Here is a 15487-nt window from a genome sequence, read left to right on the forward strand (position 1 = left end):
ATTTTTTTCATGTTTGTGTTAAAAAAACATAAAAAACAAAACATGGCTTGTAAGAAATATGAGGTAATTTTGGACCCTTGTTGGAATGACAATGAAACTGTGTGGGGGTGCTTTAAAATTGGGATTTTCAGCAGGATACCTTTTACTCTGGCACAATGGTTAATTCTGGCAGATCCCCATTGAGAAAGATACACAAATGAGCTCTAAGTGCAGGAAGAGAATTTAGGACTGGGAAAATCAATCAATGCATCGCGAATTGAGAAATGATTCAGCATCGATTCTGAGAAAAGCAGATGGCGCTGCATGAAACAGCCTTACTCTGTTTGTTCCCAAATCCTTTGAACCTAAAATAATCATTCATAAAATTTGAAAAGGTTTAAGCAAATTACAAAGGTGTTCACAGTGGGCTGTGTTAACATTAATCTTGCGTCATAAAAGCATTCTGGTCCAAAGTGAAATTACATGACTCAGCTGAACGCACAAGCACTCTTCTTCATGAACATTTGATTGTCCGGATAAAAACTAGATTAGAGCACCATCTGCTGTTAAAATCTAAACTCAGAATCGATTCCAGAGAAAATCGCGATGCATTCGGAAGATCTCAGAATCGATCCATGGATTTATCGCCGCAGCCGAAGAGATGCATCCACTCAGATCAGAACATCATTGTTCATCCCAGCAACACACAAGCAGGCAGCTCTCTCATGAGTCATGTCTATATCTGTCATTACACACCAACATGTTCACAAACAAACCACAAACAAAAGCTGACTCAATGTGCACACCAGCAATGTGGTGGTAAACACTAGTTCTAAGAAAACCAACCAGCCACTTTCAAAACAGAATTCTAATGGACGAATTAATTGTACAGTGTAGTGCATGCTATTTCAGCAAAACATCTTATTCACTAAGCACACAAAAAACATTTTTACCAAGTAAATATGTTGCAATAGCACTACACTATGAGTATTTAAATTCTCAAGGGCTTCAGAGGCTTAATATACAATACCTCTTTTAAAGTGCTTTTAGAAAGAGATTCAGAAAAAAACTTTCTGTTCATGTCAAGGGTTTTCAAACCCTTTGATGCCATGGCCCCAAAATATGATGGCAATCACCTTACACTGTGTGAAAAAAGTTCAAATTCAAAAATATTAATTATGACATTATTATTAGTATTATTATTACTAGAACTATAATAATGATAATAACAATAATAATAATTATTATTATTATTTTAGAAATTGCATCATTGCATTTGAATAATTAATAATTATATTCAAATAAAAAATATGTATTATTATTAAATTCATTATTATAATTTTTAAATATACATATATATATATATATTTTTTTTTAAACGTGAGGGCCTAGTTTGGAAAATCCGAGGTCATGGAAGCAGCTATACATCAAGTAAAAATAGAATAAAAACATGCAAATAAACATCGCTTTTAGAGGGTGCAATTAATTTTTTGTAAATTCCCCCCAAAATCCAAAGATTTAGAGCATAAAAAGCAGGTCTCACCAGACTCTGAGCTGTACATGTAGATGAACCTTGACCACCTGTAGTGCTCGATTACGCCCACCAGGGCGTCCTGCAGTTCAGGTCTCAGCTGGATAACAAACTGGTTGGAGTTTTCCATGGGAAAGCTGGGCGTCACAAAGCAGACGTGTAGTGCACTGCAGAACGACATCAACATGTTGACGGTCTTCCTGTCGTACACGCCGATGATGGCATACACTCCTTTGGAGAACTGCGAACAGACTGGAGATGACAACAGAACACGATTAACAAAAACAGACATCAAGCATGTCGCATTGTTAACATCTCACTGGTTTTATTATTCACTTCTGAGAAGCAATTAGTAAAAAAAAATGTATATGCATCACTGGACTTGAAATGGCGCGGATGGAGTTTCTGAAGGCGCAGATAATCAATGCGCACAAAGGTTCTCGCTGACATTTACCAAACAGCAGGGCGCTTTTCTATCTCTGCTGCCTTGAACACTGAATATCTTTTCCTCTTCCTGTTGGTGGCAAAATAGCCTCAGTCTGTTTTGAACCAGGTTTCCCTGTGTATTTTAGTGCTGTATCAAACTCTTTTGTTGCTATTTTGCCCTGGCTGAGGTTATTTTTCACTGCGGCTCCGGGCCTCACGTTTTAGTCCCGCAACTAAACAGATTGAAGTTGCAGTCTGTTCGCTGCCCAAGGCCCAAGTCCCAGCAGGGGCCGCCTGAGGGGCACAGGGGGAGCAGGAGTGATAGGCATGGCCATCACCCAAACTGCCTGCCCCACGATGCAACAGCCCACAAGCAGTGCAGGGTGCCAACTCCTCCAGCATGTGTGTTAGTGTGTGTGTGTGTGTGTGTGTGTGTGTCTGTGACCACTGGCCTACATCACATGCACTATACACACTTAACATCCAGCTTAAACATAAACACTTCATCTGTCAGATATATAGATACCGTCTCATTCAGAAGTCACATACCATGAAATAAACGAGCAAATTACATATTATAAAGAGAAGGTGATATTTAACACAGGCACACTAATTTAAACTGCTCTCTCTGCACCGCATATAAAAGTCACACACTTGGTGCTAAGCAATAATGATTGTGACATGTCTATAACAGATGCTGCAGTGAGAAGCTCTGAGGTAATATAAGGGGTGTTCTTATCACATGGCTCCGCTTCCTCTGTGACTTGCACATTAATTCTGTCTGGGCTGAGCTTTTGGACCCGGAGACACACACACACAGAGAGAGAGACAGACAGACAGAGAGACAGAGAGAGAGAGAGAGAGAGAGAGAGAGAGAGACAGTGAAAAAGGAAAGGAAGGTAGGGGGCTGCTTCCTTCTGTGTTAGCTATTACCAAAGACATATGGCACATTGAATCGAGATCCTCACCATATCATATACACTTGTCTTGAATGGTTTCACATACTTCAAAAACACTTTTTGTCAATTCATACAATGTTAATATCCTGTTCTCATTCATCTACAACATATTTTGAATTGGCTTCCTGGCAACAAGCATCAGCAGAACATATTTATTACTTTTATTTGATATCACTTGGCATATGACTTCATTCTAAATGACTAAACAATAATTGCAGCAATATATTGGCTGACTGAACAGAGTTTTAGTGCCTTGCTCATGGGGTTTTAAACGTGCAATGCTATCTGAGATAGTCACACTGATGTACTTGAAAGTGACGCAAGTAAGAGTCACACTCCTTTCATCATTAAAAAGTAACAAAACATAAAAAGATTTTATTTATTTATTTTTTTGATTCCAGTCTTATGCTCACCATGGCTGCAGTTATTTGATCTGATGAAAAACTGTAATATAATGAAAAGTGCCATCTGAGCTCTTTAACTCTAATTTATCATTTCATAAGTAGTACCATAAATGTCATGGTAAAAAGTTTTCAAGATAGAATAAAAACAAAAACATTTGGTTTTTAATCAGTAACACGTGTGCAAAAAAAATCAATTGAGTCTATTTGCCACACGGCCGCCGACACTTCCCACGTGTGTGATAATCTGGAGGCAGATTGGAAGTGTGCGGCTCTCTCTCACTCATCTGCTTCCCTGTTCTGAAAAGTTCCTCATGACAGGGAGCACATGGCGATGTCATCGGACCCTCTAATGACAGGAACACACTGGCCGCCTGCAGTGGTTTGTGTTTGCCTGAGTAGAGGCGTAAAACACGATGTGAACATCTCTGGCCAGCCTGTGTTCTCTCTGGCCCTGCTAAAGATCCTGGCAGCATCTGCCCGTCCTGGCACCATCTCACAAACAGATCTCCACAGGTCTGTTCGGCCCTAGCAGACCCTCGGCGGGGATGACTGATGACTGTATTGACTGTTCAGCTTGTCTGATGTCATGGGACTCGTTGAGCATCAACTAAGCTGCAATCAGACTAGAAGCTACACTATAAAAATATACAGTATTTACACACACACACACACACACAAAAAAAATAGCAGCTGTAGCTGCCAGAAATTAACAGAAAAAAAAAACATGTCAATGATTCAGGTATTATGGGATGGGATATTGATGCCTGTATATTTTACAACTTATTTTACAGCGTATATTTTATTTAAGTGGTATAATGTCAATATACAAATCTACTTGAAAAACAAAATCAACTTTCTACTTTAAAATGTACTGAAAACTACCAAGGTAATACACGGGGGACAATAGAAATATCTTTGTCTGCATCCAAAAAACAGGGCCAATAATTATATATACAGTAGACAGTGATGTATACAAACACACAATAGCATGAAGGTAACTCACATGACATTCAAATAATGCAGTAAACAAAATTAGAAACAGAATATGTAGCACAAAACGCCCTTAGTACAGTAGCAAATATATATGGTATACCAATGTATATTTATGGTAAATCATGTTAATTTATAGTTTTTACTTGCACAAACGTATGCACACAATGCAGAGGCTAAGTGTAGTCATGCTAAACATTACAGTGTGAATGAAGCCAAGCTAAAGTGATTGCTTTAGTCTAACTGAAACTGAAACACGCATTGGTTTTTGCATGCATTTGTAACAAAAAGAGCAGCATGAACATTCTACTAATGTTCTCCTTTTGTGTTCCACAGAAGAAATTAGAGATTTTTAATATCATATTCAACTGATAACAATGAAGAAACAGTATATTCTTTGTAAAGGGGCTGCTGAACTGTCTTTCCAGTGTTTCTGTTTTTGCACATCCTAAATTACATCAGTTCCACCTAATATGTGTGAAGCCAGTCTATTTAAGTGACAGCATGTCTCAGAGGTTCTTGCCAGGCAGCACTATGGAGTAAACCTGCTTTAAACTGCAGTCTGAGAGCAGCCGCAGGTAGACTCCCTCAGGAAAACCGTGGAGACTAAATAGCCATTTCCTTCTCAATCTGTTTCACTCACTCACTATTTCTCTTTTCTCCATCCCTCATGAGCAGAGAACCTGTGGATTATTTGGAGCCTGTGTGCTCTTTCATCTGTTGTTATTTGGTGTATGTTGATGACCGATAACATGTTGGTGTATTTGAATAACTGTGCAGTAGATGGAATTTTAAAGGACATCCACATCCACTGCTTTAATGAGGTGCTCTGCTCACTCTTTTGGCCTCCAGTCTTCTGTACACACACACACACATCCTATCCTTTGGAACCCTCCAACATACAGTAGCTACACACACAAGCTACATGTCTCACAGATTAAATATAAAACACACACGCACATCCAAAATAACTCTGCAATCTCAATCTTGCTACACACTGCAAATATCACAGTAATTACACACAGACAAGCTTAATAAGACCTTCTCTCTCTCTCTCTCTCTCTCTCTCTCTCTCTCTCTCTCTCCCTCTCTCTCACACACACACACACACACAAGGACACACATAAGCCTGTCCATACTCATTGACGGGAGTTACATGTCATTACCCTACACAGTGGAGCGTATGGCTGCGGGCATTTAAGGGGACATGTAGTAATATCCTGCTGTATTTATGCCTTAAGTGGACAGTTCCAGGTCAGCTATACATAATGTGTTATTTCTAAGGAATTCAACCTTTACAAATACAGTATGTGCATGATATGACAACATAAGCCAGGGCTTCTCATCATTTGCATGTACCCATTGCTTGCTCATGTCCTGTGATGATTCCATTCAGTCGCAATGGCGGATGGCTTACAAATCCACAGGGTTGTCTATAATATTTATAATATTTTAATTAATGTATTTTATAATATAATGTTTACATATTGTTTGTTTCAAATAATAATAATAATAATTATTATTATTATTATTAAATTATATTTAAAATATATTATAGAATATGTGTTATTATAAATAAATTATTATTATTATTATTTCATAGAAATATGATATAATATTTCATTATAATTTTAACTATATACTATTTTAAAGTCAGCATGAAATAGAAACTGCAATTGTCTTTTCTTCTGTATTATGGCATATCTGATTGAAACGTTTTCTCAAAAAATAAAAAAACATTATAAATTAAAAAATATATTTATAATAAACACTGCAACATTCCATAAAAAAAACTAAGAAATATCAAATTTTTCATGGTGACTGTATTTACATTTTATATAAAAAATCTAATAATAATTTGAACCTACACATTCACATGATCCAGAAGTTTCATATATTTTGCTTGCAATAGAATAATGTCTGCTCTTCCCTGAAAGTGCAAAAGAGGATCCTGGGAAATCTCTTTGCTGTGGATAACGGTAGTCATGTCCTAAGCAGCCTCTCAGGGCTGAAACAGCTGTTATCACTCCAGCAACAGGAGAACAAACCAATTTAGCAAAAGCCAGAGGGAACCTCAGAAAGATGTTTTTTTTTGTCCTATTACCCAAACGCAAAAAATAGCCTGAGTACTGCATCTCATTTTGTCCATCATGTCTGATGCAATAAAAGAGCATAAGATATTGACAGTTTAAGCTACAGTGTGATGTTTGTGTCATTTTATAAAAACAACTAAATTGTCCTGCCAGGTGGTTGACATTAGGACTTAGGCCGTGTGTCCACCAAAGCATTTATAGCCAGCTGAAAACACCTAGCTGTGAGCGCTTGAGAGTGCATCTGAGGCAAAGCGTTTTTTTCAGTTGAGAATGCATTTTGGGTGCTTAGATAGATAATATAGTGTAACTACTAGTATCTGATTTTGTGGATAGTTTACTTATGAATACAAAAAGGTTGACACAATATAAAGTAAATGGTTTTGTTGCATTGTTGTGCTTCTTGTTGTCATCTGTTGCTGTTGTACAAGGAGGATGTGGCGGTTGGTCGGAGTGGAATTTGTCTCGCCCATCCTCCACTGTGACTGGCCAGCTGACAAAAAAATGACAGTGTTGAGCACCACGTTTTACCCAAAGTTGAACAATCTACAACTCTTAGTGGGGAGAAAAAAATGCTAAGTGCGCAGCGCTCAGTGTAAAAAAACAAAACTAAATAAAACACTCAGTGCCTCGTCATGCTCCTGGCATCTTAAAAATGCAACGCTCCCATTGAAAACAACTGAAAAAAATAAAAAACACTTTTGTGGACAGACGGCCTTACTGCTGTGGCGTTAAAGCATTATTTAAAAGCCACACAGATGAATCTGAATGATTTCCAACAACTGTCTCCTTACAGGTCTATAAAGTCTGTCTCCAGTGTGTATCGTCTCGGTTTAGTTTGAGCTGTTTTTAAAACAATGTGACAATAACCGAGCTTTACCCGTCACAGTGAGTGCCTAATGATAAAAGTATAGAGTCACAGGTCCTTCATACTGAGGGCCACAAATAGCTCTCACTGCAGCAAAAGTGATCCAGTGTTGGGTGAGAGGAAGGTCTCAGGTGCAGAGAGACCACTGGTCTGGCCAAATGAGAGTTCACTTCTTCAGAATGAGTCACCTGCACAAACTGAGCATGAGAGTGTGAATCACAGAAATACGGAAGGGAATAAAATCCACCTCAGTGGCAAAAGTGACAGGTTTGCACACATACTGGGTGGCACAACTGCATATATCCAACCAATCACTGCCTGAATTATTCATGTTATAGCAAAGCTGAACTTTCAGCAGCCATTACTCCAGTCTTCGGTGTCACATGATCCTCCAGAAATCATTCTGATATGCTGATTTGATCATCAAGGAAACTGCGCTCTCATGTAAAGCAATATATATAGTATAATAAATCTTAACTGCTTCATTGCTTGTTTCATCGCAAAATATAAACTATATTATGGCCCAGCACTAAATGAAACTATATCTACTAAATGTGACTATTGTCTCACTACGGTGAGATAAACGCACAGAGAAGATGAAGATGAATGCAAATAGTCTTTAATAAACCCACACAAGGGTAAATCCAGAACAGACAGGAGAAACACGTATGTAGTAGACCGGAAAACAAACCGAGAACAGAACACAACTAATACAGTGGAGCAAATGAGGATAATTAACCAGACACGCCTGAACTAACATGCAGGAAAACTGGGTCACAGAACACATGAGGAATAAAAACACAACAAAAGTCCAAAGGGGTGCGACAACGATAAGGCATTAATATATTATATTACATTATAAACATGAACATCATGATTCTCTGTAAAGCTTCTTTGAAACAATGTGTATTGTGAAAAGTGTTCTACAGATATATAGGACTTGATGTTACAAATGCATTGTATTAGATCTGCATAGTTAAAAGGAAAAGGCTATTTAAAAAATAATAATAAAATAAACCAGATAGCTTATGGAGAATTGTCTGGTTGACAGGCATTTTGTTCCAGAAACAACTAAGGATGTTGATTTCAGAGGACGATAAACACATCTAACTTAAACTACATTTTACATCCAAATTTCAGCTTTTCCAGCAAGAAGGTACTTTTGCAGATAGTGGTATTCATTAAAAATATGTTATATCAATATTTTTATGGCACATTCTGAAGCTCTACATTCAGAGAGCATGTTTGGATATTTCCACAAGCTCTCTCTCTCTCTCTCACTCTCTCTCTCTCTTGCTCTCTCTCTCTCTCTCTCACACACACACACACACACACGTTCACGTAGCTAATGCATTTGGTATTTTTGACAATTTCAAAAACATTTAGTTTACTTTATTTTTATACTAGTTTTACAAATGAGGACGTCCCCAAATGGAGGTTTTTGTCAGGTTTTTCTCACTTTTGAGTACACATTTGTCCCCAAAATATGATTAAATAGGCACACACACACACACACACACACAACTTTTAATGCATGTAAGCAAAATAATAAATTCCCAGCTGAGAGCGCTTCCTCTCATCCAGCTGGATATTAAACTCAAGTCAAGGATCGGAACACTAAGTAGGGCTGAAGAGTGTTAGAGCAGGTCGACCGGAAAACTTGACGCTCAGTCAGTGGTGTGCAGGGGATGAACAAAACGGTCACAATATCAAAAAGTGCTAATAGTGCTGTGAGAGTCCATAGCAGCTAGGCTCAGTGTGTGTCCTCGACATCACAGAGAGGACAAAAGAACAGTCGTTGGACAGGCATCAGTAACACGTATTAGCTCTTGTGCTTTGCAAAGTTGCAAAGCATAAAAGAGGCAGATGTCAGCTTAAATCAGAGATAGGGCTAGTCTCTTTCTTTCTCTTCCACACTCTATCTTTCTCTTCTTTGTTTCACCAGTGTAAACGAACAATGACATCTTAATGCCTAATTAAGCCGATAATTGAGAAAACCAGACCATTCACAAGGCATCTTAAGAGACAGCAGGCTTTTTATCTAGTGAACATAACTAAATGAGCATACAAAAAGGCTACAATAAATTTGTTCATCAAACTTTTTTTTATATAATTGCATAGAAAACCTTTCATCAGATTAATTAGGTTCAATTAACAGTTTAATTTCCCGAGTGTAGATTTTATTTTTATTTAATTATTATTTATTTTTTTCAACTCTACACCTGTGCCAGATTTTCCATAATCACAAAACATTTTTCTAACATGGATAATACAGCCTATGATTACACCTCCACAAGCACTAAAACCTACAGTGCTTAAAATTAAAAAGCCCTTCTCAAATTCTCTACGGCCCTGTCAGCCGAGACAGACACATGTGTCCTCATTAAGACAGGAAGCTCAGGCTATATGGGGCATCCTCCTAATGAAGCATAATTGGACTGCTTTCACTATTTAACATGGTACTATATGAAGGTATGGGGACAGCGGAGTCTCTTGCACTAGATAACAATGTCAAGTTATCATTGTCCCATACTGATTTTATTCTTCAGTCTGATATACCGATTCTTGCATTCCTCATTTCCAGCTCGAAAATCAATAGCTTCCCTTTGTGTTTTACCACTTTAAAGTTCTTTGTTGTAGTTTTATTTATTTATTTTAAAAAAGCACAGTAACAGTTGTCATGTTTTTGAGGAAGACTAGACAGATGTGAGCAGACGTGATGCTCTCTTTGTCTCTCATTAATGTAAAGGACTGTGCGGGAAAAAAAAAAGAGTCTCTGTTCATCTCTCAGACTGAACATGACAGCTCTTCTCTTTGCCTCGTTGAGAAGTACATCCCTCGCTGGATCCTTACTTACAGCTCTCCAAAAAAAAAAAAAAAAAAAAAAAAAACAGCGAACCAGAGATACAAAGCCACCACATATTTAAATCCACCATGCATTGTACACAGTCACATCCCTATTATTGTTGTGAATGACCAAAATGTATGATGCTGCATTGGATTTTTTTCAAGCTGCGGTGCAGAGCTGCCATGGGATGTCATGAAAGACTGGCGTTTTTATTCATGTTTGTTTCAGGGCAAGTCACAAATTGCAGTTTGAGATTGAGATCCGGACAAGCATAGGTACCATCTAAATCACAAATAATTTCTCATAAATTAATAGACACTACGCTCAAACATTTGAGGTTGGTACAGTTTTGTTTTTGAAAGAATTCCATTATGCTCACCAAGGCTGCATGTATTTGACTGAAAATACAGTAAAGACATTATTATTAATATTGTGTAGCATTATCATCACAGTTTAAAATCACTGTTTCTATAGTAATACGTATATTTTTAAATGTACAGTAATTTATTCCTGCGATAGCAAAGCTAATTTTTCAACATCATTTCTCCAGTCTTTAGTGACACATGATCCTTCAGAAATCATTCTAATATGCTAAATTCGCTGTTCAAGAAACATTTCTTATTATCAGTGTTTCAAACAGTTGAACTGCTCACTATTTTTCTGAAAACCGTAAGCATAAAGTCTTTTTTTTTTCTCCATATGGGTCTGTTAAGATACAAACTCCATAGGCAACATTAAAGCTGACATGTTTTTTTACACAATTTCACTGCCCTGCGACGGAAGAAATGTGTCAGCTGCTAGAGATTCTGCTGTATCGGGGTAGACAGCACATTGATTATAATGGAAGTGATTAAATGGCTAACTGTAGTCTGTTTACAGTTGCAAAGCAACAGCACAACCTGTAATACAGAATTCGACTGATGTCTGGTCACAGGTGCACAGCGGCTTTGAGTGTGGCTCATCCAGTTCAAATTTATAATGTTGATTTTTTTTATCGATTGTTCAGAACTTTTTCTGCTAAGGAAATTTAGGGCAAATCCCATCCAGATCATTTACTCATTCCGGATCTGGAGGTCTTGTTGTTCTGGGAGATTTGGTTTTTGAGGGTGATCCTTCCCACCCCTTCAGGCCTCTTGTTACACAATAACACAACACCCCAGAGCAAATTCCCATAACACACACAATCTTAGAAATCCACTACCTTGCTGCCTGTACGCATTTCTCCGTGACTGTACAACATGCAGAAAGACTCGCTGCAGAGGGTTATTATTTTCTTCTCAGTGCAAAACACTGAAAGACATTTCAGGCTTATGACAGAAACCGCTGCTGCTTTCTGAGATACTCTGATGCATGTTTACAGCGTCTCCCAAGAGCTATCACATCAGATGTAAAGTTGTAAACTACATATTGTGAAACACCTAATAAAGGAAAAAACCCACACACATACTACTCTTCAACAGCAGCAAAAAACAAAAACAAAGAGATGCTTCATTTAGATCATTATATTATGAGACTTCACTCAAATCAGTGCAGATCAAAATATAGCACCAGTAAATACACTCGTTTCAGTTCTTTGTCTTGAAGTGTGCGAATATTCTTCAGGCCTAAAGGCTTTTTCTCTTGGAGGTCTTGGAGGTTTTTAAGTGGGCTCTTTAGGCTTTGCATGGAGGAATAAGTGAACATCTCATATTGATTGAGTCTTTGCATGGGGTCCGGGTATTGATCAGCTCTAATTCTGCTCACGGATCAAATAAAGGAATCTACTATTAGCTGTGAGCACTTCAAATGTCAGTGAGACGGTTGGAAGTCAGTGAATAAATTGCATTCCACCTTTATACAGACACAATCTTCTGAAAGCGAAAATGTGTCTATTACAGGAAAGTAGGAGAGTGAATGAAAAAAAAAATCTGTCTGGTTTATAATCTATTTTAATTATTTGTTTACCATCAAGCATCTGGTTAATATTACTCTCTACATATAGAGGATATCTAAATTTACTTCATCTTAAAGTAATAAGACTTACCATCCAGCCGGTGAAAACACAGACAGCAGCAGAAATGAAATCAAACGTGGCTTTGGGAACTCAGGTTCTATTGAGATTGATTCTGATTCTATCCAGAAACCTAAAAAAATTCCAAGTTCCTCTTACAAGATCAAATCCCAGTAGGCAAACATTGTAACTTTATCCCGCTGTTTTACAACAAAGTAAATGAGTGCTTTTCAGAAATTTTGGAGAATGTTGGTAACCAAACAATCCAGAACAATCCTGCCCTCTTTTTTACTGTGTACTCAACCCCCTCTGGTAAAGGTGGCAGGTGCTGATGGGGAAGGTTTGAGCCCCACCCAAGAAGGGGAGCCGCTGAGGGTAAGTTTCCTCAGGCGTCTCCGGACACATATTCAGTTCCTGGCACAAGAGGCCATTCAGCATTACACAGAGCATTACACGGGGCCTTCACAGCACTTCACTCACAGCACACTGCGCGGGGGCTGGCCATTCACTACTCAACAGATCAGGACTGGAGCAATAAAAGAGACCTTCAAATATTCTGGACAAACTGCTGCTGTGTTTAAATATGACTGAGCTTCATAATGGGTCAGTGCATAACACAGGTCTTATCTTGAGGAAAAAAGAAAGATGGTGTGGAAAAAGTTCAAGAACATCATTGACTAATGAGCATGTTGAATTTTCCACCTGAGAGAACAATGAAATTCATAGAGGGACTGATTTATCTCTTCGCACCATTTAAAATCCCACCACGCCACTAGCTCAGACAGAATCAGTGAATGGAGTTTGTTTACACTGTTGGGAAACCTCCGCATTAGTATTTGGAAGTATACCATAATATCTGTTCATAAGGCCATTTCGCAATTGTTTTCATTTAATCTAATTGGTTTTTCTCAGGATCAGAGAGAAGGCATGAAGTGCTGATGAATGATAGGTCTTGTCTTGACACACGCTTAATGCATGAAAAGAGGATAAGGTGGGAGGATCTATGCATAGCTCAAAATTTACATCAAGAAAATAAATATTGGTAGCTCGGTGGAGATGAATGCTTAGACTGAATGTGCATTTCTTTGATGTGCATCTCAGGAGTATTACAGAACAAAGACTATTTAAAACATGCTATAGAACTGAAAGACATTTTCACACTGATTTTCATACTCAAGTGTCTAGTTTGTGTCATAATTCAAAAATAAAACAAAACAAACAAACAAAAAACTATGCACTCTCTTTATTCTTTGATGCTTTCATAACAAACATAAACAGAGAATGAGTCTGATAGAGCAGTGTTCACCAACCTTTTTTCTCCCACAAGTAAGGCACAAGTATCCCATCATCATACTAAACTAGAAACATAATTAATGATGGAAGTATTGGAAACATTTCTAAGTGCAAATATGAAAATATTTTTTCTATCAAAAAAGCACTGAATGTATATATAAAGATTCAAAATTCTGTTTTATATATTTATCAAAGCAAAAGTACCCCTTGTTGGGAATTAACACAGACACTAAATAAAGTGAGATTTTTTTCACATCCCCTGTCTATAACTTCACTATATTGTTGCTGTTAGACATCTACATGAGCCTAAAGAGCTTAAAGTCATTGGTTAATCAATTAATATGCTATTAATGCTTGTTTTCTCAGCGCTTTGATCCTGTTCTGTACAACGGAAGCTACCACACGTTGTGCGCTTTGAGACTAGAAACACAAAAACTGTATCTTACAGGCTACTAAATCATAAAATTACATGTGACCCAAAATAATTGACCGACAACCCCAAAACTATTACGCAAAAATGGTTACTAATTCAAAATAATCAGTATTTTGAGCAAAATAGAACGATTTCTTGATGCATCACCGACAAAGAGCGCGCGTCCATCATGACGCATCAAGACTAATTGCACGCGCGGTGCAACGAAATTAACAAAAACTAACGTACACAAATGTGTTTAACTTGATAATTAGGTTATTGCACAACGACATATTCCAGGCGTAACGCATTCAGCGTAATACGCATTTTTGCGTCTGAACCCTGCACTTTCTGCACTTGTCAACCACATATCGCTAGTACATTCAAAACGCGCCACATTTGGTATCAAATATATTAGGCTCTAATAGAAATAAGATCGATTTTTATCTCCGCGAGGTATGCGCAACAGGGAGACAAAAACTTTCACATGCAGACTTCTTTTTCTTTTCTTTTTTTATCATTCTGCCATCAAAGCAACAAATAGACACGAACAGCAGCTGCAGTGCGTTATCTATACACTGTAAAAACAGGTTGTACTCACAAGCATATGTCATGGAGAAGCTATTCCCCATTTTGACCATATCCACTTGAGGTACCAGTTTAGGGATATCCTGGTGATGCGAGAGCGCAAACCGAAACACTTCATATTCGTGTGATTCGGTTGGGAATAACCCTCCTGTGGGGGAAGAAATACATTAAATCCCACAATACATTAAAGCAACCTAATGAGTTTTCTGGTAAAACAAGTTAAAGTCCATAATTATGAATCCTTTTCCATTTTTTTTTTCATAACGCATCATTCTACTCTCCATCATTCACTTTTGTCAGTCACTCACCTATGTTGATATTACTTGGGAAACTGGAACCGAAGCACAATCCCAGAAAACTGGTGCAGAGCAGTGTGAGGCTTCGCTGCATATTTCCTTTTGCATTAGCGAAGAAAAAGAAAGCCAAATCCCAAGCATGGGTATGCGCGTGGTGTAGAATACGTTTTCTGAATGCTCTCACACTATCCGCACATCAGCGAGTGAGCAGCGTGGTTTACAGGTGCACCTCTCTGCGCGCGCTGCCCTCGCTCGCACTCGCGCCGCGTCTTGTGTGTTGCTCTCCAAGCCGTTCCTTCAGAGAGAGAGAGTGTGTTTGTGTGTGAGAGAGAGAGAGAGTGAGAGGGAGAGAGGGGGATCCGATAACCGTATTCCACTCCAGCGCAACAGAATGTGTAGACTTTCTTCTCACGTTCACAATTAAACTGTATGACTGAATTACAAAGAGGTCTTTCTCGCCCTCTAACTGTGCGTCTTGTTACGATAGCGAATAACGCGTCAACAAACGTGAGTGAATGCTTTGAAATTATATTTTAGAGCTCCTTCACTTTAAGATCCTCCCCTGTCAAAGACAATAATCGCAGGGCTCTAATATTTCATTAGGTTGCCTCCCCTCTAATGATGATTATTTTTTTTTTTTTCAACAAAACCTAGGAGTAATTAAAATAATTAACTGTGATGTATACCAGCAGTTTCAAGAACTATATATGTTCTTCAGTAAAAACAACAGTTGTTGTGGGGACAAATTTAAATAGGAACTTTGATGCTAGTTTACATGTTTTTACCATATTAACTAAGGCATAATATTTTAAA

The 15487-nt window shown here is 38.0% G+C and overlaps 1 protein-coding gene across 5 annotated transcripts in view; it reads right to left on the reverse strand.

Annotated features, from left to right (window-relative positions):
• The window catches only part of LOC113058002 (glutamate receptor 1-like), a 64627-nt gene extending 49439 nt beyond the window's left edge, over window positions 1-15188 (reverse strand). For 2 of the 5 annotated variants that reach the window (XM_026225677.1, XM_026225675.1), the window contains exons 1-3: window positions 14687-15187; window positions 14392-14526; window positions 1523-1762 (exon numbers count right to left, since the gene is read on the reverse strand). In XM_026225677.1, coding sequence (XP_026081462.1) covers window positions 1523-1762; window positions 14392-14526; window positions 14687-14768 — 457 coding nt within the window. In that variant the 5' untranslated portion in view covers window positions 14769-15187. Of the gene's footprint in view, window positions 1-1522; window positions 1763-14391; window positions 14527-14686 lie in introns of all 5 variants that reach the window. The other 3 variants (XM_026225673.1, XM_026225674.1, XM_026225678.1) reach the window with 3 other exon arrangements.
• Between the last annotated feature and the right edge of the window lie 299 nt (window positions 15189-15487).

Source organism: Carassius auratus, chromosome 39, assembly GCF_003368295.1.
Source record: "Carassius auratus strain Wakin chromosome 39, ASM336829v1, whole genome shotgun sequence".
Lineage (NCBI taxonomy): Eukaryota > Metazoa > Chordata > Actinopteri > Cypriniformes > Cyprinidae > Carassius > Carassius auratus.